The following is a 20,757-nucleotide window of genomic DNA, read 5'->3' as shown; positions in this document are numbered from 1 at the left end:
CTCACTCTCACTTGCTTGCAAACATTCAGCCAGCTAGCAAACTGCAGTGACAGGTGTTCTTTCACTTTCAAAATAGAAATGTAGAATAATGCAGGGATTGCGACAAAGGACCTTAACCACCTACAGAAGTCATAACAGAATGAGCTTAACACATATGGTTCCTTTACCCTGAGCGGAGGGACTTTTGGTGTAGGCGCGATGGGAAAGCACTGCTGTGGGGCCTGAAAAGGCGGCCTGGTGGGGCACTTTTCTGCCACATGAAGCTGTTTTTCAGGTGTCATCAGTGCCTCTTCAGGAATCTCTGATTTTCTCTTGAAAGCCCGGCTTCCAGTGTCCATTTGTTCTGTGCAAGTGGCAGGAGCCTCTTTTGCAGAAATCTCCCGAGATTCTACTTCTGGGCTTGGTTTAATGCCAGCAATGGCTGCATTCTTTGGTTTGCTTGGATTTTGTCTCACCACAGACTCCAGGCAAGCAGGCGGTGGTGTCACCTCTTCTAGCTCCTCAACTCTCTTGGAAATCTTCTGAGGAATCTGGCTGCTACTGTGGAAGGAGGCACTGTTGCCAGAAGAATGTGCAAGCTCTTCTGGCTTAAAGACCTTGGGCTGCTCAATCTCCTCTCCTTTAGTGGCTGCTATTACGGCTGGGAGAACCTGTATCTTTGGACCCACCACAGGATTGGTCTGTTCTTTGTCAGGTATTGCTTTATGGACTACTATGCATTTCTGTAACTGAGGTGCTAGATTCCCAGTCTGTGCTTGATTCTGAACAGTAGGAATACAAGATGTCAGTTGTTTGGACTCTTCAAGGCTTAGCCCAGAACTAGAAGACAGAAAGAGAAAGCAGAGACATTGGTAAGATACAGGGCAATTCTTCCCTTCTCAACAAGCAGGGTGTCATTCAATAAGGAAATATTTTGAAAGTGCCAACTTTTCACTGGAAAGCAACTAGTATTCAACTCTTGAAGCCTGTCAGAATAGGAATGATTTATGTTAATCTTGGCTAGTTTTTGTGTTGTGGATTAATAAGTTGTTGGGATGACTTATGAAACCCAGGGAATGGTTAAAAGCAATAGCTAGGTTAGGAATGAATAGCTACAGAGTGACAGAAGGAGAGAATGAATCAGCATAATGGAAAATCTCAACTGACTGTCAAGGGAAGGGATGTTTTTCTTCATTATGAAAAAGCAGTAACTGAGGACCACCAAAGCTGACATAGTAGATTAAAGGAGAAGAAACTAATTGCGGCCTTAAGGCAAGCAGTGGAGACCTCTTCCTTTAAAATGGCTGCAAGTTCCTTCTTCCTTCCCTCTGAAGCTGAAATGACAGGAGGAGCTCCAATCCTGGGAACCATGTCCCTTGTAAAAACCAATACAGCAGAGTCCTGCACTGCCCTAGCCAATCGACCATTCTGTAGAAGTTCCAGTTTTAGTATATTCTCAGCTACGGACATTCTGCTCAAGAGTCTGCTTTTTCAAACCCTCAACTGAAATATTAGGCCCTTTTCCAAAATCATTTAAAATATTTCTGGAATCAAATATTTAAAGTGCTTTGACTATTTGGATAATTCGTTCCTGAATGGTGCAATACAAAATAAAGCACCCCTCCAAAGCAGCCTTCGGGGCAGTGGTATAGTTCAGAGTCCAGGACCACATACCAGCAGCTCAAAAGTCTCAGAAAGAAAAGAAACGGGCATGTTGATCAGGCAAAGCAGGTTAAATCCTTACCTCTGACCATAATAGCTCTCAAAGAAGCGCTCTTTCCAAAGTTCCACTTTCTTCTCCTTTTCTAATTCCTGCCGTAGTCTCAGCTGCATCTCTGGGGTGAACTCCCCTGCCACACACAGAGCGGAAGGAAAGAAGTTAGTAAGATACAGAAATGTCTGCCCTTTCTTTGCTGCACTGACTTCCCTGAACATGTCATAAATATTTTCAAAAGTCACCAATATTCATACCTGAGAAATGGCAAAGGAGATAATTTTTATTTCATTTATAGCTCTTGTCTCGTACTTCTTTGCACGAGTAAATCTTTCAGTAAAAATCTGTTCATTCTCAACAACCCCTCTGAAACATTCTCAGAAACCTAGAGACCTGTCTCTGGAGGTCCTTACCTTCCGACAGTCGCTCCTTCCATCCTTGTGCAGCAGAATTAAAGAATTCGTTGTTGAGGGCAGAACTGCTAAGCTTCATCAAGCCATCCATTCCAATCTGAAAGACAGGTGGGGTAGGATGAATAAAAAATATGCTGCCAAGTACTCGACTTTCTTCAGGAATTCATGAAACTAGGCAGATAAAGCAATGGATTAATCCTAGAGAGGCCTTAAAGAAGGAACTCCTTGCATTTCATCTTTCTAGGGTACGATGGTCTCTGACACATCGGTGTTAGCCTCTTCTGCCTTACAAATGATTTGAAAATGATTGTTCATTTGTGTAGAGACTTTGGGAAATGGGTGTAACAGCATAGAACAACAGTGTGTTTCATTACTACTGATTCGGCGCCCAAAAATGCGTGCACATTTGCACTTAAAATGATCTGTGCATGCGCACAACATTAAAAAAGGAATAAATGTTACATTTTTCCAGTGAAGATTGTTCTGCGCATGTGCAGAACAGAAAATCAAGACGGCGCTGCCGAGGATAGAACCGGTATGGTCACATGTCCTTCGGAGTTACTACCTATTTGGCCGAACCAGCTCTGATGCGTTTGCATATTGCATACATGTAAGAAAATACAATATATACAATTGAATGGGAAATAATATAAGGTGAGCGCTATCGATTGATAATTGCTATTAGAAAGAACAGGAAGCTCCTGTTTGTATTGCATTGTGTAAATGTGCTGTACGTCTAAGTTTTGTGTGTGTATTTTATATGTTTGTTAATAAAATTGAAGAAAAAAAATACAATATATATGAACGCTTGCCCCCATCTGTCCTAAGAGAACCAGGTGTTCCCCATGAAGGCCTGGATGTCCTATTAAAACATTTGGAGATGGATGCCCATGGGAATAGCTTAATGGCAAGCCTCTCAAATGTAGCCTTGCACTTCTCTTTGCACTAAATGCCACAATCAAACCACAGTAAAAGCATTGAAGGTTAAGACTTTTATTCTCATTAAAAATGCCAATGTTAGAGCACCGGGGGTCTAAAAAAAGACAGTTTCCTTTTACAAGGCTCTAAACTATCACAGGGAGCCAATAGAGACTCAATTCTTGCTGATATATCAACAGTAAGAAAAAGTTGATGTAATTTTAATTTTGAGCCGAGGAAGCAGAAAACAAGATAGTTTCACAAATTTTGCTAACACAGAAGACTAATTTATTGAGTATTGGGAACCTTGGGTCCTTACTGTTGCACAGCCCAAGTTCTGCACAATAGCCCTGTTATATAAAACTATGGGGAAAAGTTGACCCCCTGACCTGTTTCCTCCCCTCCCTCCATGGACACACACCTGCCTGTCCACCTCTGGCAGGAGCAGGAGCAGCTTCTGCTGACATTCAACTGGTAAACCCATGAATGTATGCTTGTTGATTAGAGCTCGCAGATTGGTGTTCACCAAGATGGATTCTGGGGTTTCTACATCAATTTCAGCACATTTTGTCCTCTTCAGTTGCCCTAAGAAAAAAGAAACCAAAGATATTTACTAGGAAGAAGAGGTCTACCCATTTTACTTTTGCTTCTCACAAGAAATGGGGAAGTCCCTTTCCAAGACTGATACTTGAATCTAGAAATCTATTCTATTTGACAAATCTTCTTAAATATGTTAATGTTACAGGACAGCTTTCTTTCTACTACACAGAAAGAATGTTAAAGGAAATAAGATGGGTGGCACCTCTCAAAGTCCAAAACGAAGTCAGTGAAATCTCAAGGGATGCTAGAACTCTAGCTTATTAAAATGCTACTTATGTGTAACTTCTAAAAACTGCTTCTGCCCAGCGCATTTCAAATATACTACATCATAAATCTTTCACCAGAGACAAGGAAAGGTATCAGGAATCTGACTACAAAATATTTGAGCTTGGAATACTTTCTGCGATGCTGGGAAATCTCATCCTGAGCACAAAATAGAAAAAGGAGAACTTCGAACACAAAGCGTTTAACTTTTCCATCATTATGCACAACCAATCCTAAAAGTGCTTTTGCAAAAGGTAGCTGGACTACCTTGGTTTTTTCATTGAAGATGTTTTGCTTCCCAAAGGCAGATGGACGTCCTTGGCTTTTTCCTTGAAGACATTTTGCTTCTCATCTAAGATCGTCCATTAGAGAGAAGTTCCCCCGGAAGACTAAACCTCTGGTCCCAGTGATTGACCCAGATTAGATCCTACAACCTTATTCTGGGACTGCCTTCACTTGGAATATGCTGAAATCTCAATTATTTTACTTTCTTACAGTTATTGGTAAATTTTAATATTTAATTTTTACTATTCCATTTGTACTTAGATGCCTTGAATACTTCTTACTAGAAAGAAAGCTGACATGTAAATAAATATTAATCTAATCTAACTTCATTAAATACTTCTTATATGACACATATTTAAAAAATGCTGACTGTTTCTAGCTTCATCCAGAATATACAGTAAAATTCACTGGTTTTAGACAAGCTATACAGCAATGATATCTCAAACGGAGACCCATGTGAGGTAAACCCAATGAAGTGAAAAATCTGGCTGTTCATTTAGCAACTGCTCTTCTAGCAGGAAATAGAAAACTAAAAGAACACCCACATAAACAGACAGAAAGGACTTTTTTCTAAACTTGTCCAATCCATTTTTGATTTTTCTTGAATAACCGGAGCATTAAAATTTAAAAATGAATTATGAAATACATTTTCAAATGTTTTTATTTTATTTTATTCAAAGTAATAAATAAAATATTTCTAAGTTTCATATCCTGATAAAGTATCAGACAGTTTTTTTTAAATAAAGAAAACTGTTGTCTTACTTGCGTGGAGCCTCTCAGATCTCTGAAATGGTTTCTTCCCAAGGATTGGCAAGGAAGGCTCAGTTTTAACAGAGGGAGAAGAACTAGAAGTAGAATTGTGTGGGCTGCTTGAATGTCCATCTGACTGTTTTCCTTCCCAAGCTGCAAGGAAAATAATAATTGACTTAATTGTTTTAATTGAATGAAACACTACCTAGCTTTACTTGTTCAGCATCTCATTTAATGTTGTCTTTCGGCTTTTTGGAAACCTTAGATTTCTGCTGCTGATCTTTGTGAAATATGGATTATAGCACTATGCAAAGCCACAACAAATAAAAAGGATCAGAGGTAGATAACAAATTATTTGCGGTTCCTGAGTGCAAGATTGAATTGGAAGTTTCCTTTAAGTAACTGCTTGACAAGAAGTCTATCAGTCTTAGAAGTTGTTCAGTTAGCTATTCTGCACCGGATTCTATATACAGCACATAGTTAAACAAGAGAACTTACAATGTGCTGCCGCCGCCTATAAAGATATTAGCTTTAAAAATGTATTATTATCAATATTAAAATGTAATATTATCAATTATAAATATACATTAGCCATTGTGGAAACTTAATATTGAACTAGATGGAAGAAGAAAGGAAGGAGTGTTTCATTCGAATAGAATTAACCACTGCCTTATTTCTCGAGTCTTCTGCAGAGGTGGCAATCAGCAGATTCTGACCAGTTCTGGAGAACTGGTAACGGAAATTTTAAGTAATTCGGAAAACTGGTAAATACCACCTCTGACTGGCCACGCCCTCATCTATTCTCTGCCTCCCGAGTCCCAGCTGATGGGGAGGAAATGGGGATTTTGCAGTAACCTTCTCCTGGAGTGGGGAGGAAATTGAGATTTTATGGTATCCGACCCCTGCTATGCCCACCAAGCCACACCCACAGAACTGGTAGTAAAAAAAATTGAATCCCACCACTGGTCTTCTGGTTACAGTAGGCTAATTGAATATAAAACAATCTTGGGCCCTTCCTCTTGCTGTCATCAGAGGTCAAGGGTGATGAGTTGAGGAAAATCATTAGCAGTATTGGGTGGATAAGGGTGTGTCTGAAAAGGGCCCATACCAGCTTTTGCAGGATGGTTAGCAATCTTCACATGCTGCTGTAGGAGGTGGTGATTAGTTGATACAGGCACACTGGTTCGGCAATGATGCTGCTTCCTTTGCTTTTGCTTCAAGGCCTAATAAGAAAGTGAAAGCGATTCATTACACGGGAGTTTCTTAAGCTGAAAAGTCTACACAGTAGTGCAGAATTCCTTGTTCAGGAAAGCCTGCAGAGATGTAGAAATAGGTGGCTGACAGGGCTACTGTTCTATTACCAATGATTACATATTGCACTTTACTGAAGATGGGTTTTCTGTCTCCTACTGATTTATTTTCATATAACAAATGAAATAGAAGACTGCAAAATAATTTTGAGATAAATTTCCTGTTATCAGATTTGTGGACAACAGATTTTATCTTGCTATCAAAGATATTTTCAAATTAATGCTTATGTTAAATATTTAGAAGTGGGGAAATTTTCCTCCTTTGATACTTGGCAAAATATTTTATCTTACAGTGTTTCAAGATTAAAGGATAAACTGATTTCATTAATGATTAATGAGCACTATCAAAATAATTTCCCAGTATCCAGATAATACCCAAGGCATCATCATAATTATAAAGACCTTTCTCAAAGCATAGATTTTGAGAAAGTATGAACAAATCTGACCCATATAGACACAGAGCAGTTGCTCCATGGGCATGTAAGGAAATAATATAATTACATTATATTATATAGGCCCCGCAACAAATACAATTAATTCATAATTATGACAAAAACAGTTTTGAAAATGCTCCATCGCTAGAGGTTTTTAAGAAGAGATTGGGCAGCCATTTGTCTGAAATGGCATAGTGTCTGCTCCAAGGCCCCTCCCACTCTGTTACTCTGTATTGTGTAGTTAGAGATATGAAAAGAAAATATAGCCTGGTAGCTAAAAGGAAAGTATTGCATTGAGATATCCTCCTAAAAGAAAAATAACTGCTTGCATATTTCTGCAAAGCATCAAGTAAAGCAGTGTTTCTCAACCTTGGCAACTTTAAGTCCTGTGGACTTCAATTCCCCAGAAAGGCACAGCTGGCTGCTGGATTCTGGGAGTTGAAGTCCACAGGACTTAAAGTCGCCAAAGTTGAGAAACACTGAAGTAAAGGAAGGGAAAGAAAATCTAGGAGAAATCACAGTCAAGAGAGGAAAATATCCTCTAGAGAAAAATTCAAGCAAATTTCAAAGGCTAAGAAAAACATTGAGCAAATTATATTGGAAATGTGATTATCTTACGGAGATAATCACTATGAAAGAAATACAAGAATGGGGAGTGTGGGGAACAGATCACTTTGAAGAAAATGCTAGGGCACTTTGAGCCAGAACAAACACAGTTGCCAGAGTTATACCACCTGTCTGAAAGGAAAAACATACCAAGCTGATGCATGAGACAAAAAGTAAACAGGAACTGAAATTAAGCAATAAATAAACCAAGAACAATTATAATTTATTTTTATTTGGGAAAAACATGACAGCCAAGGATAAAACAATTGTTAAGGCCTGCCAGCAGCCGCAGAGCTGGCAGCAGTCTGACAGTGAGGAGGTTAGGGAGGAGCATGGGCTAGTCCTGGAGGCTGGGGAAGGCTCAGACGAGGGGTCTGCGTCGGAGGCAGTGACGGGGCCGAGGCCATCTGGCAATGATCAGGTGTCTACGGAGCTAGACAGCAGTGAGGCAGAGGAACAGCTAGAGACTCTTCCCAGTGTGTGCAATTGCAGAGCTGCCAGAAGAACAGAACAACTCAGAAATCAGGGTAGACTTGGGAGTAAAGTCACAGGTGGAAGGTGATTGGCCCCTCCCATAGGAAATAAAAGAGGATCGAAAGGGGAATGGGCTTTTGCAGGAAACCATTTCGGTCCTTAGATTCGTTTCAGGAGTGTGAAGATCTGTCCGTGAATCTCAGAGACTCTGTGCCCAGGCTTTCCTTGCACAGCACCTCATTTGGAAAATATTACATGGCAGCTTTCCAAGATAGAGAAGGTCTATAGTCATAAATATTCCTTTGAGTGTTTGCCAGGCCTTGCTGAATGTGAATGAGAGGAAGTCACATTCGTTTAATAAAAGGGGTTTTGTCGGGACCAGGACTCTGCCTTGTGCTTTTTGGGGAAGCCTAGGTCAGAACAGCAATAATTATTATTTTACAGCAGTTTTGCAACTGAATGAAACATCAATTAGCTAGCTCAGTACGCTCAAGCTAACTGGCTAATAGCTAGAGCCTTCTGAGTTCTTTTCTGCCATATATAAAGACTGTCATGCAAAGAAATCTAGCATCTTAGTAGTTGTCATTTCTACAGAAAAGTGAGTTAAATTTTTATGAAAAAAATCCTAAGAAAAATTGCCCATTCTTCCATGGGGACAGTTTAAATAGAAGCTTTATTTTATTACAAATATTTTAGTTCACTTTTATCCTTGTATCCATATGCTCAGTTATGTAGAATTTTAGCAAAATGTAAATTGGAGCAAGGTGCAGAGCAAATGTAACATAAGATTAGGTTAGGTTTTTAGTGCCAAGTAACATGCAGAAAAGCACAAATTAGTGGTCAGATAAACCAATCAGTATGCTCACCCACTTACTTGTTTAAGTGCCTTTTTGCTGTGCTTCTGAGATGAAGAGATGATTTTACCAGGTGGGATAGAAGGAGATGGGCAGCCTGGCTGTGGGGAGGACACTTGTGAAAGTCTGGCTGATACTGAAGAAGCAAGAACAGAAGATGACAAGATGATAAACAAGCATGCCACAAATAAAACCATTTATTGTAAGCATGGAAAAACAGACATCTGGAAATATAATGCTGGATTCTGGAGCTCTGGAATAAACTCTGAGTATTCGAGAGTCATATATCATACTTCTCAACTGTTTAAAAAATCATTCATAAGGACCCTGAGGAGACCCTTTCTGTAATTGGAAAGAATGTCCTCTTAAAAGGGCATCGTTTAATGGGAAATGCCACAGGACCAATTTCATCAAGAATGGCAAAAGGTGCTCAAGGGCTTAACAGTTTGAGGAAGAGGGATAAGAGGGGCAGGGCCATGCTAAGGACACTTACCAAATGGAAATATTTGTGCTTTTTACTGGGTTTGTCTTTTAAACTTATCTTAATCTTATTTTAGGAATTATATTTAGGCAAAAGTGAACAATATTTGAAGGACTGGGAGCCACAATATGCTCTGCAGATTCAGTAAAATGTATCTCATAAATATCAAAATTTTGGAGGGCATTTATTAGACATTTTAGGACAGAAAAAACAGCTTCCCGAGTCAAACCACTTCCATCCCTGCCCTCCAAATCTCCCCAACCTCATCCCTAAAATCTGACCATTGTAATTTGATCTCAGGGTGCCGCAAAGAATTGAATCTGCCCATTCAGTATTCAAAAAAATTTCTGTGGCGGGTCCCTTGAGAGTTACATGGGGCATCATGGACAAGAAATAGGTCTATTCAATAGCAGTCTCTCTTCTTTGAAACTCTGTCACTAGAGGTATGGATGACCCCTACCATAAAGCGGTGATGATTCACCAGGCTGGTCCTCAAAGCAATTTCAGTCATGGAGCACCTATGAGATTTTCCCTTAGGGTATTAGGGATTTTAACAATGTACCGTATTTTTCGGAGTATAAGAAGCACCGGAGCATAAGATGCAACAAGATTTTGAAGAGGCAAATAAAAAAAAAAAGTTTTTGCACTCTGCAGACCTCCCAAAAACGACCCATTTTTCACCAAAACGGACCCATTTTTTTTCTTAAAAAAAAGGCATGAATAGCCTTTAGGAGGCTTGTAGAGTGCTCTTGGGGGGTAGGGGGGAAAAAAACAAATAAAAAACAGCCCGTTTTTCACGAAAACGGGCCCATTTTTTGTCCAAAAAAGGGCATGCCTAGCCTTTAGGAGGCTTATAGAGCGTTCCTGGAGGTTGGGGGGGGGGGGGCAAAATTGAGCAAAAAATGGCCCGTTTTTCACTCATTTCTGCCCTCCCCAGCCCCCAGGAGTCCTCTGAAAGCCTTCTAAAAGCTATGCACGGCCATTTTGTTAAAGGGGGCGGGGTTTCGAGAGGCAAAAAATGCTGTATTTAGTGTATAAGACGCACCCAGATTTTCAGCCTTTTTTTTAAGGGAAAAAGATGCATCTTATACTCCAAAAATACAGTAACTGCTGTGCCCTTCTTTGTTTCCTTTACGTGTATGCCTTATTTGTATCCAGCCTAGAGTTCTGAAAGCTATAAATATCATTCATAATTAAATAAACTAACTAACTAAGAAAGGCAATAAAGAAGTACATATTTTCTTTATGACAAATAATTGGCCTATTATTGTAAATGAATCCAATGAACCAAGAGAAAGAAGAAACTAAGAATTATTTGAGAATAAGATATTATACGATCCATGGTTTTAAATAATTTTATATCTAACTTCCATAAGTCTAAGAGGTTCAGTAGAATCATAGTCCTTTATTATCCATAAGACTATAAGAAGGCAGTACTAATGTTCTGAAGTTGTCTATTAGTTACTGGAATTTGGACAGTAGACTATCCAGTCACAGAGCCACTTGGCTTTAGTTTTTCCCCATTACACTAAATTAGTTATTTATTACAAAGGTGTCTATGCCATTGCAATCTGTTGACTGGCTACTTACAAAGAATATTTTTTGTAAGCTTATTACAAGTATATCACATAGCATGTACACAGACACACACACACACACACACACACAAACGTCAAAACAAACAAAGAACCCCAATAATTTCAATCACACACCTCCACTAATTCCTTGATCATTTCTTTGGGAGAACATTCCGTCTTCCTTTCCCTCTCCATAAGCCCCTTTAAAGAGCAAGATTTTTAGAACAATAATCAAATAATTATCCAGGATAGTAATAGAAGAATTCAGCTCTAGGGGTGAGCTGCTCCAAAGAACAAGAGGCATTCCCAAGAAGACCCATCCCCATCTCCTTGGATCTCATTGGATGGGCAGATTCCACATGGAAAAGATAATTATCACATATCAAAGGTGACCTTGGCTTTTATTCTGGAAGTCACCTGGCAACAATTCCAGCTCCCATCATTTCTGTTCCAGATACATGGTTAAGGTAAACAACCACCTCTGGTTTTTCAGTATTTGCATATCAGAAACAAATGTAACATTCACTGATTACTGGAAATGTTCATGTAGGCAACTGAAAAACTCCGTGATGGACATTAGGTCTATGTAAAGCTTTAAATCTGCTTGTTATCACTGATACAAACAAAAGTGTGCAGACACTTAAAGAAGCAATTACTGATAGACAGTAAGTGCCATCTACTGCTAGGGAAACTATTCGACTGGGGATGTCACCCAGTAGGGTAATGAAACATCTACAAGCAAACAACCAAACTCAGAGAGCACCAAGGACTTTGCTGATGACCTTCCAAACTAGTACATGAAGGAAGTCTAACAAATGAAGACTCAATCAAGATTAAACAGTCTCCTAGAACAGAACAGTTGTGGAATATGTAAAACTGCTATCAGATTTTGCCTGTGGAATCATTACATCAATTTTGTATGTTTGTAAAAGCACAACCTATACATCCTATTAAAACAAATGATCAATTGGTGTAAAAACATTCGGTACTTTCCTTAAAAGGCAGTCCTTTCTTTTATTTCAGAGATTAGTACCATTCTATTGAAAGCTATAAATGCACTGTGTCCACAGATATTTGTTATTTCAACCAGATGACTGACCTCCACAAACCTAGACTATCTTTCCAAAGTATCTTATTTTCTATAGCGCTCCCACCTTTTAAGCATTTTATAAATGGATGAGAATCAATTACTGAAAGTTTCTATATTGTCCTTGGCTCTTAGCACAGAATACTCTAGGGACTCGTCTGAAACACCGATACAGATCTCAGAGTATAGACCAGACTCATCATTTGGGTACCCAGTTCAAATACATTGCAGTTGATCATATTCCAGTTGATCTATTCAACAATTAACTGTTCATATTTTCTGGTTTGGATTACACTATTCTTCCAACCTTCCAGCTGTATATGGATACATGACTAGAAACCAACCCCTTTGTGAACAGTTCAAAGGCTTTCCGTTACCCAGGATTTTCTGGCTGCAAAGCACTTGGCTGCTCAGATTCAGAGTTGTAGCATCATCAAAACAAATAGCAATCGTGGTGATCAAAAGCCTTTCTACTAGATTTCTGAAATTTGGAAAACTTGAATTGATCAACTGTAGACTAACCACAGTCCCCATCAGTAACCGACTCAGAAAAATAATCCACATTTGCATTCTCCCTCTTCTCTAATGTTCAGTTAGCCTAGTTATACAGAGAGTTGCTAGCTCTAATAAAGGCCAGCTCTTTAATTCAACAACTATTGCCTGGAATCATAAAGAACCTCCTGCTTCTTCCAATACGAACAACATTCACTGCAAAATATTGTGGGGAAAATTATCTAAATTCACTTCAAGATAGGGAAATGTAGTCTTACCTTGCAAAGGAATCTCATTTGTGGACATGGTTACAGCACCCAGAAAAAAAATTATAACCTGGATTGGTACCTGCCTTGGGGTCTTGCAGGAACACATACAGAAAAAAAAATTGCAATCTTAGGTATTAAACCCCTTCTGCCCCACGATTGGATAGGCCTAAAAATACGGGGCTTGCCTATGTTGTATCAATTTTTGCCTTTGCTGTTTCAGTCAACTTTATTTTTGTACATATAAGGAAGTAGATTGCCGATATGATCTGAAAGGACTTCCTGTTTTGTACATATATACATAACGATGATGATGCATTAAGCTAAATTGCAAAGCTCAACAAAGCCAGTCCGCTTCCCTCAAAGGATACAAAATTTAAAGTGTAGATACTCTAGTTCCACTTCTTCCCAGTCAAAAACTAAAGTATTTGAAAAAGAGTCCAAGTTTGTCAGGCCTTGGCCTTTTAGATTTGCTTCTTGAGCTCTGCTCAAGCACTTACAATAATGCAAGATTTTAATTGCATCCAACCACAGACATCCACACATTTAAGAGCTGTGTTACAAAAGAACAAGAAGGGGATGTAATAGTTGTGATAGGAGTTCCAAAGGAGCAAAAAAACTTTCAAGATTATGTTTGCAGCAACTCAAGCAATGAAGTCAGAGTATTCTTCTTTTGAGTTTTTGAACGGAATAAAAGGACAAATGCAACCATTCTTTTGTCCGTCTCTGTATTTTTTTACTAGGTGAAACCAATTTTACTACAAGTTTTTGAATTATCAAACCAATATTTGAGAAATCTCAGTGACTTCCACTGGTTTTGCACCAAATGCAGATATTCAGAGGATACATGAGGAGATGTACTTTGAGCTTCTTCAGACGTTTTGTGTAATTTTTCTAACAATAAGGACAACTTGTGAGTAACAGCTACTATGAGCATAATTCTATGAAGCTCACATGACATTATTTTTACTACTTTTAAAGACCTAGGTCAATAATGAAGGGAATAAGGGAAACAAATCTGCCTTTTTTAAATTTTTTCTAGAACTTGCCATTTAACAGGACTTCTTGTCAACTTGCCACTGGACTGAAAGAGCCAACTTCTAAAGAAACTCAAAAGAGCAGCCAGTTTTCTTCAGGTCTTTGCAACATCTTCTCATGAATATTTGCAACCAATGAGATATGCTTTTGGAAATTTAGTTTCCATTGTAGCCTGCCAAAACCATAATATGTCTGTTCAAAGATACAGTAACTGCTTCTAGGAGATTTCAAAATCCCCCCCATAAGGTTATAAGAGACCACTTCTTTTTTATTGCAAAGAAAGCTATATGGATATATCCATGAAGCCACCAGAGGCAAATTTGACTCAAAGGAAATTTTACTATTATGTTTTTGTAGACTCCCCTTTAAATAATATTATATTGTCATGCAAGTCCTTACCTAATACTTTGTTTGAAATTATTCATATTGACTTTATTTGTTTATACACTATTGAATCTCGCAACTCATGGCAATTGAAAGTAGCATTAAAAATTTAAAAATGCAATTAAAACACCGAAAGTGCAATTCAGTATTTAAAATTGGTAATAAATAGCTTTGAATGTGCTGGTGCCAGCCCATCAAATGCACTGCAGAAAAGGTCGGTCTTGGCAGTTTTAGGAAAATGTATCAGAATTGGTACAAACTGGACTACTCTGTGCCACACAGAAATATCCAGGGTGATCTTTCCTATATGGGGAACATTTAGCATCCCCAACTGGAATGAACATACTGAAGAGATAATAGATCTTTCTGGAGAAGGTGACCCCACAAGTATCTTCTCTTGCAGCCACTACTTTGAATAGTATTTGTAATTCTATTGAAAGCCAATGCGTAACATTATACAGCTGCAGCAGGTCTCACTTGCCAGCATGTAGATACTTGCATCTGTACTAGCTGCAGTTTCTGGTTAGTCTTCAAAGGAAGCCCCATGTACACCGTGCTCCAGCAGTGCATCCTGTGATGAGGAAAACATGGATTACTATTGCCAGGGCTCCTGCTCCAGATATGGCTGCAGCTGGCCTATCAGTTGAAGTTGTGCAAAGGTCACGGCTTCTATCTGCAAATTTGACAAGAAGACATACAACTCACAAAACAACTCTTTCACTGAGGATGGAACACCATTCATGGTTAAAACCTGAGCAAACAGAGTGCCAGATTATTTTTAGATAAATAGTTCATCCAGCTTGTTTCTTCCATTCAGGTTATCAGAACCTCCCAGCACTGGGTCAAGAATTATTTTGCACCTTTGGCTTTGTCCAAGAAGACACAATTTGGTATCAATGCCATACTTATCCTGCATCTTTTTGTATACATGTTAAACATTAGGAATTAGACAGAGCACACCAGTTCAACTCCTTGCACTACTGCTTCCAGTAGTGTCTATTTAGGAAGGAAGAACCACTGTAAAACATGTGTCCAACTCTCACAACTCATCCAAAAGCATATCATAGTTAATGCTACAAAATGCCACTTAAGATGACAATAAGGATAGGACAGTCTCTCTATCCATGCTATGAGATAGTCCACCAAAGTCATCTATCCATTTCTGTTCTATTTAGGGCCCGAAAATGGCCCAGATAATACGCTTCATCTAGTGCACTTATAATTGAAGCCACACCACTTTCTCCACAGCTATCCCTAAGAAGGGAAAATCCAAGGAAGGCGTCTTCACAAGAAAGACACATTAATTCCTCCTTGAAGGCATCTAGTACATCTTCCCCTAAGAAAGCACTGACTACTTAGATCCAGTTGAAGGAGCGAAGGAAAGTATAGATAATAAACCATAAGTGTTGGAGCTCATAATAAAAGGCATCCTACCCATTTCATTAGAAATATACAAACTGAAACAAATCCCAGATAACATTATGTTGTTCCAGTTATCCTTTCACACTCTGCCTGGGAAGTCAAAACTTTAGCAAACTTGAGTAGTTTCATTAGGAAAATGTTGTGAAAATGTATCACAGTGGTCAGTATTATTTGCCATATCAATATTACACTGATCATCAGGAATTCATAATTGAAACAACTTAAGAGAATTTTGTTTATTTTTATGACCCTGTAATCCCTTTTATCAGAGTGGAGTAGGGGCGACTGAATGGAACTGAGTGTTTACTGGCTAAATGCCCTTCCTGACGCCTATGCGGAGTTCACAACAGATCTTTTCTCTTTATAGAGAAATACCTGTTGCTTCCTAGTATTGAACTCTCAAGCTTATGAGTGGGAGGCAAGCATCTTCACCTCTAGGCCACCGCATCACTCTAAACAACCCAAGAGAGTAAAGACCTTTTATCATGGGCAAAATAAGGGATCTGACTTTTTATTCAAACTACTTGTAGCTACTTCAGACTACTGTTCTTGAGGCTCACTTAGCCTGTGTTCAAATAGTAAACGTATCCATTAAGCAATTTTATATAACTGCCCAGCATATACACAATTACTCTGGGCAGCATATAGGATTAAAAATATAGTTAAAACTCTACAATTAACCCCCATTCCACCTCTACCCTTCTGCTACTACAAATAGGGCAGCACACTCAACATTTTTGGCTAGAAGGCATATTTAATAGCAGCATTGCTGTTCAGGGTTATGAACTGACAGGATTAGACTGCTATCATTTTGAAAATGCTGATATGCAGTTATAAGCTATCGTCTCAAACACAAGCAGTAACTTGCCATAGACGTTTGCTCCTGGAATGGAATGTGACTCTCAGGAACTTAAAGGTCCTCCACTTCAGCTTAACTAAAAGAACTGTATATGACTGAATCTCCATACAAGAATTTTCACCATATCATATTGTCTTTAGTGAATATATTGGAGATTCCATAGAATCAAGGAATGAAGTATCTTACTTTTCTCTCCTCTCTATTCATCTATTAATTCTTCATGTAAAAATCCAATATAGTAGAAAGGTTGTGAGCCATGACTTTAACTGCTTTCTAGATACTCTTGTATTGCATGAGGAAGGCCAGATGTAAAATTCCATACAATATCCCTAAAAGAACACTGAAGTGTGACTACATCTAAAAAATCAAGACAATTATCCCAAAGAAAGTAAGAGATAACAGAAGGAAATATTCCTTCTTAGCAAAAACATTATACAATAATGGGGTTTGGTTCAGGTGGCTGTTTCCAGAAGGCATGTTGATTTTTTGGGAGGGCAGCAGAATTAGAATTAACACAGTAGTGGAAGCAGAGGCTTTCACTAAAAAACACAGTGCTCGCTTAGGCGAAATGGGGGATGTTACACAAGAAACAAAGGAGGGAGGGGCTGAGGCTCAGCCGGTAGACGGGAGGGAGGACGCAACAACTAGAAGACTCAGATCACAAAAGTGATTTGAAACACGATTGCAATTGTTGTTACAATGTACTTTTATGGAAGTGATACAAAACAAATGATTGAAACATACTGATGATTTTGTGTTAAACTTAAAACTGCTAATACCTATGTAAATGTTGATATTTTTCTATCTTCGATTGTAAAAGTTGCAAGACCTGGGGGGGCTTCTCCACCCCACACGATGTAGCTGTCAAAATGTTTTATAACCCTATAACCCCCTTTCCTTGTAAAATTTTTAAAACTAATAAAAAATTTGAACAATTAAAAAAAAATCAAGACAATTATGAATATCTCAATACACCAGTTATCAAGAGTGATTGTAAACTTCTTTTCACACCATGCATTCAAGTGGAGGCTATATAGTGGAGGTCCAAATCTATCCAACAACATTTTAAATATGTATCAATAAAATATTTCCCAAGCCCTGGAGTTATTATGTTTTATTGGATTGTATGATGACCCATAAGTATATTTCTTGCATGTGTGTGCTACTGAAAGAATTACACCAAACTTTATAAGATATTCCAGCTAAACAATAATTGCCATTATTGATCTGCATAGCTTAGCAATACTGCAATTGAAGCTATAGTGTTTGGAATATTGAACACAATCGGTGTGATTATATTGGATCCAGCATATTCCTTCATGTACTTTCCATCTACCTCCCAACTTATGAATGGTAAAATGGTTTCCTTGACAACTGCAAGCTCTTTGGGTCAGGGAAGACAAACTATCAAGTATACTCTTATTGAGAAAATAAATAATATCGAGACCTTTTCGGCACAAGCTGGAAGAGATCCCATTCTAATAAAAGAGCACTTGGCACATTAATTTTATTACCAAGCCTCAAAACAGTTAGCAATCTGTAACTGAAGCAAGATAAATAAAGCAATCCTCTCCAGAGTCACATGCTAACTTGAAAGTCATGTACTCTGCTGACACTTCTTCCTGTATTAATTACATCCCCTTTGAACTTTCAACAATCTTCAGTTAAAATATCAGAACAGGACTGAGATGAAACCACGGTGTTTTAAATACTCCAGTGTAGCAGCATAAAAGAAAGAAATTTGCTCAATAGGTTCTTTATATAATTCTTTTATGTTCAAAAGTTAATGAAACAAGACAGACTCTTTCAGTAACTTGATTTTATACATTCTGCAAAACCAAGCTTCTCAATTCTTTTTGCACAATTTTTTAGAACTTCAATGCATTTCCCTTTTGTCTCACCACTGGCCACGTGGTTACAACCCAGAGAAGCTAAAATTCAGCAACACTTAGAGGAATATATATTGTCTATTATTGTACTGAGAGAAAGAAGGTGTGGTTTAAGGCAAATTAACATTAGTCTTCAACAGGTTTTTTAAAAAAATCAGTGCAAAAAAGAACAATTAGTCTGGATTGCAAATTAATGCTGAAATACAATAGCATTGGAGGACCAAAGCTGGCCGGCAAGAGGCATGTGCGCATACATGGTGGAGCTGGGCTGAGGCAATGGCTGGCATGCCCACAGGGAGGGCTCTGTGTGCCTCCTGTGGCATGCGTGCCATAGGTTCACCATCAAGGTTGTAGGATGTGGATACCCTGAACCTTCCCCCCCATCCCCCATCCATCTTGTGACACCATAGTCTCTTAATCTAGGCCTCTCTCTGAGAAAGTTCTGTGTTGCCAAAACTCTCCCCCACTGCTTCTCCAAGTACATATTCCATCCCAAAATGTTACTTTATATTTCTCCATTTTTTGAGATAATCTTGATGGAAGAGCATTGAGAATATGTATTAACATTTTGTCACTAAGTTGGACAATAATTATTTATCTTGTATTGTAACCTTCCCCTAGTTTTTGTGATTAACTTCTCAATTTAAAGATACACACAAGAAACAAAGCTTTTGCAAAGCTACTGGCATTCAGAACCCACTGAGGGACCAAATAGTTCCTTTGCAGCTGCTCTTTGTATGTGGTGGTAGTCCTTGACTTGTTTGTTCAAAATTGCAATGGAAAAAGTGACACAAACTGTACTCACGCTTATGATAATCGCATCACCCCCAGAGTCATGTGATCATAACAGGGGCATTTGGCAACCAGTTTGCATTCATGACTGATTGCAATATCTTGCGGTCACAAGATTGCAATATGCTACCTTTCTTGCCATGGTTGGGGAAGCCCATTGGGGGAAGCTGGATTTGCTTAATGACCACCTGATTTGCTTAAAAACCACAATTCACTTCAGACACATGATAATTTGCTTGACAATCACAATAAAAATTATCGTAAAATTGGGTATGACTTGACATACAACTACAACTATTTACGACAGGGCAGCAATTCCAGTCTCAATGGTGGTTGTAAGTTGAGGACTGCCTGTAAAAACATAGTACAATGTACAATATTCAGTATTCTTGGTATACAGTCCGCCTCTAATTCTCCCTTTGCTTATCATCGTTCTGACACAAAAGAGTCAATCTTATTTGTTGATATTTCCTGAAAGGCAGGTTAATTTTTTTTTAAATCTATAAAGTGACATTCTGTTATGTCAGCAGGAGAGGGGTTTATTCTAGAAAGGCCTAATATGCTTTGAGATCTGGACCAACTCTGTATCTGTCCAATATCAATATCGTTTAATGTGAGATGGCCTCTGAGATGGGAGGCTATATACCAGTGATGGCGAATCTTTTTTGGCTCGCATGCCACAAGTAGGGGGAGCGCTTCGGAGCGCTTAAAAAGACCCTCCGAGCAAACCAGAAGTCATTTCCGGTTTGCTTGGAGGGTCGTTTTAAGCGTTCAGAAGGCTTCAGGGAAGCCTCCAAATGGTCCCTGAAGCCTCCGGGGGAACGGGGGAGGCTCTTTTCGCCCTCCCCAGGCTCCTATAAAGCCTCTGGAGCCTGGGGAGGGCGAAAAATGGCTTTTAAAAATGGTGAACTCAGCTGGCCAGAACGTGCATGCGCGCTGGCCAGCTGGCACAGCAGCCCCTCGCGTGCCCTGACAAATGGCTCCGCGTGCCACCTGTGGCACGCGTGCCATAGGTACACCATCACTACTATATACTGTAAATTTGTTAAATAAGCAAACAAACCTCACTACAGTTGTTTCTACTCTGAGATCAATAGGTGGGAATTCCTCTTTCTAATTTTAAAGAGAGGTTGGAATGATACAGAAGGGGACAATTCCTGAATGAAGAAAGCTTCAACTCTGATGTGGATCAATTGGTCTCTCACTTGAGTTAGGAAAAAGTAAGTCACCTGAGGCTTTTTAACTACCTTTTAATGATCCATTCTTTAAAGTAACTGCTAGAGCCACTTCTGACCATAACTGCTAAAAATTGATGTTTTCGTTTTCTATTATTTTGGAACACAAAGAGCAATGTAAATTCCAAAATAGATTTTTTAAAATCAAAATCAAATCCCTTCCCATCTAGGAAACAGCCAAGGCAAATGAATGACACAGACCTCCTTGCTTTGCATTATTGCCTTGCTATTGCAAAAGATGTTATACTTATAGCCTCCAGTCCCCAAATTACTGCATTCAATTTTCACAGGTCTGGTCTACATACAGCCTTTTACAATATCTTTTCTAGTAAACTAATATTTTCCAACAGAAGAGAATCTATGTAGTGGTTTGTACCTTGAGATTTGCAAGATTGATGTCAGCCCCCCCAGGTAAACCAGACAGGAAATATGATTAGATGAGCTTATTCTACTTTTATTGCAAGGCTACATTAAAAGAATCTTGCAAGCCTACAGATTCAAATCTCCCACTGCCACTTTTAACCTGATCAATTAGGGCGGGTCTTTCCTAAATTTCTCCTGACAATTAAGCCACTGGGGTTTCCTCCCTCTCTTGTCAAGTATTTTCTAGGAGCATCTCTTCCCCTCATCCCTC

At 38.9% G+C, this 20,757-nt stretch overlaps 1 protein-coding gene across 2 annotated transcripts in view; it reads right to left on the bottom strand.

Annotated features, from left to right (window-relative positions):
* ASXL2 (ASXL transcriptional regulator 2) overlaps positions 1–20,757 on the bottom strand; it is an 81,582-nt gene that overhangs the window by 10,498 nt on the left and 50,327 nt on the right. The window contains exons 1-8 of one of the 2 annotated variants that reach the window (XM_081942362.1): positions 12,517–12,709; positions 8,622–8,737; positions 6,032–6,146; positions 4,936–5,076; positions 3,446–3,609; positions 2,107–2,203; positions 1,724–1,829; positions 168–819 (exon numbers count right to left, since the gene is read on the bottom strand). In XM_081942362.1, the coding sequence (XP_081798488.1) occupies positions 168–819; positions 1,724–1,829; positions 2,107–2,203; positions 3,446–3,609; positions 4,936–5,076; positions 6,032–6,146; positions 8,622–8,737; positions 12,517–12,613 (1,488 nt within the window). In that variant the 5' untranslated portion in view covers positions 12,614–12,709. Of the gene's footprint in view, positions 1–167; positions 820–1,723; positions 1,830–2,106; positions 2,204–3,445; positions 3,610–4,935; positions 5,077–6,031; positions 6,147–8,621; positions 8,738–12,516; positions 12,710–20,757 lie in introns of those variants that run through there. The other variant, XM_081942361.1, reaches the window with a different exon arrangement.

The sequence above is a fragment of the Natrix helvetica genome, assembly GCF_964273705.1.
Source record: "Natrix helvetica genome assembly, chromosome: 2".
NCBI classification, from domain to species: domain Eukaryota; kingdom Metazoa; phylum Chordata; class Lepidosauria; order Squamata; family Natricidae; genus Natrix; species Natrix helvetica.
The sequence above is the reverse complement of the archived record's forward strand: the minus strand, read 5'-3'. Positions and strand labels throughout refer to the sequence as shown.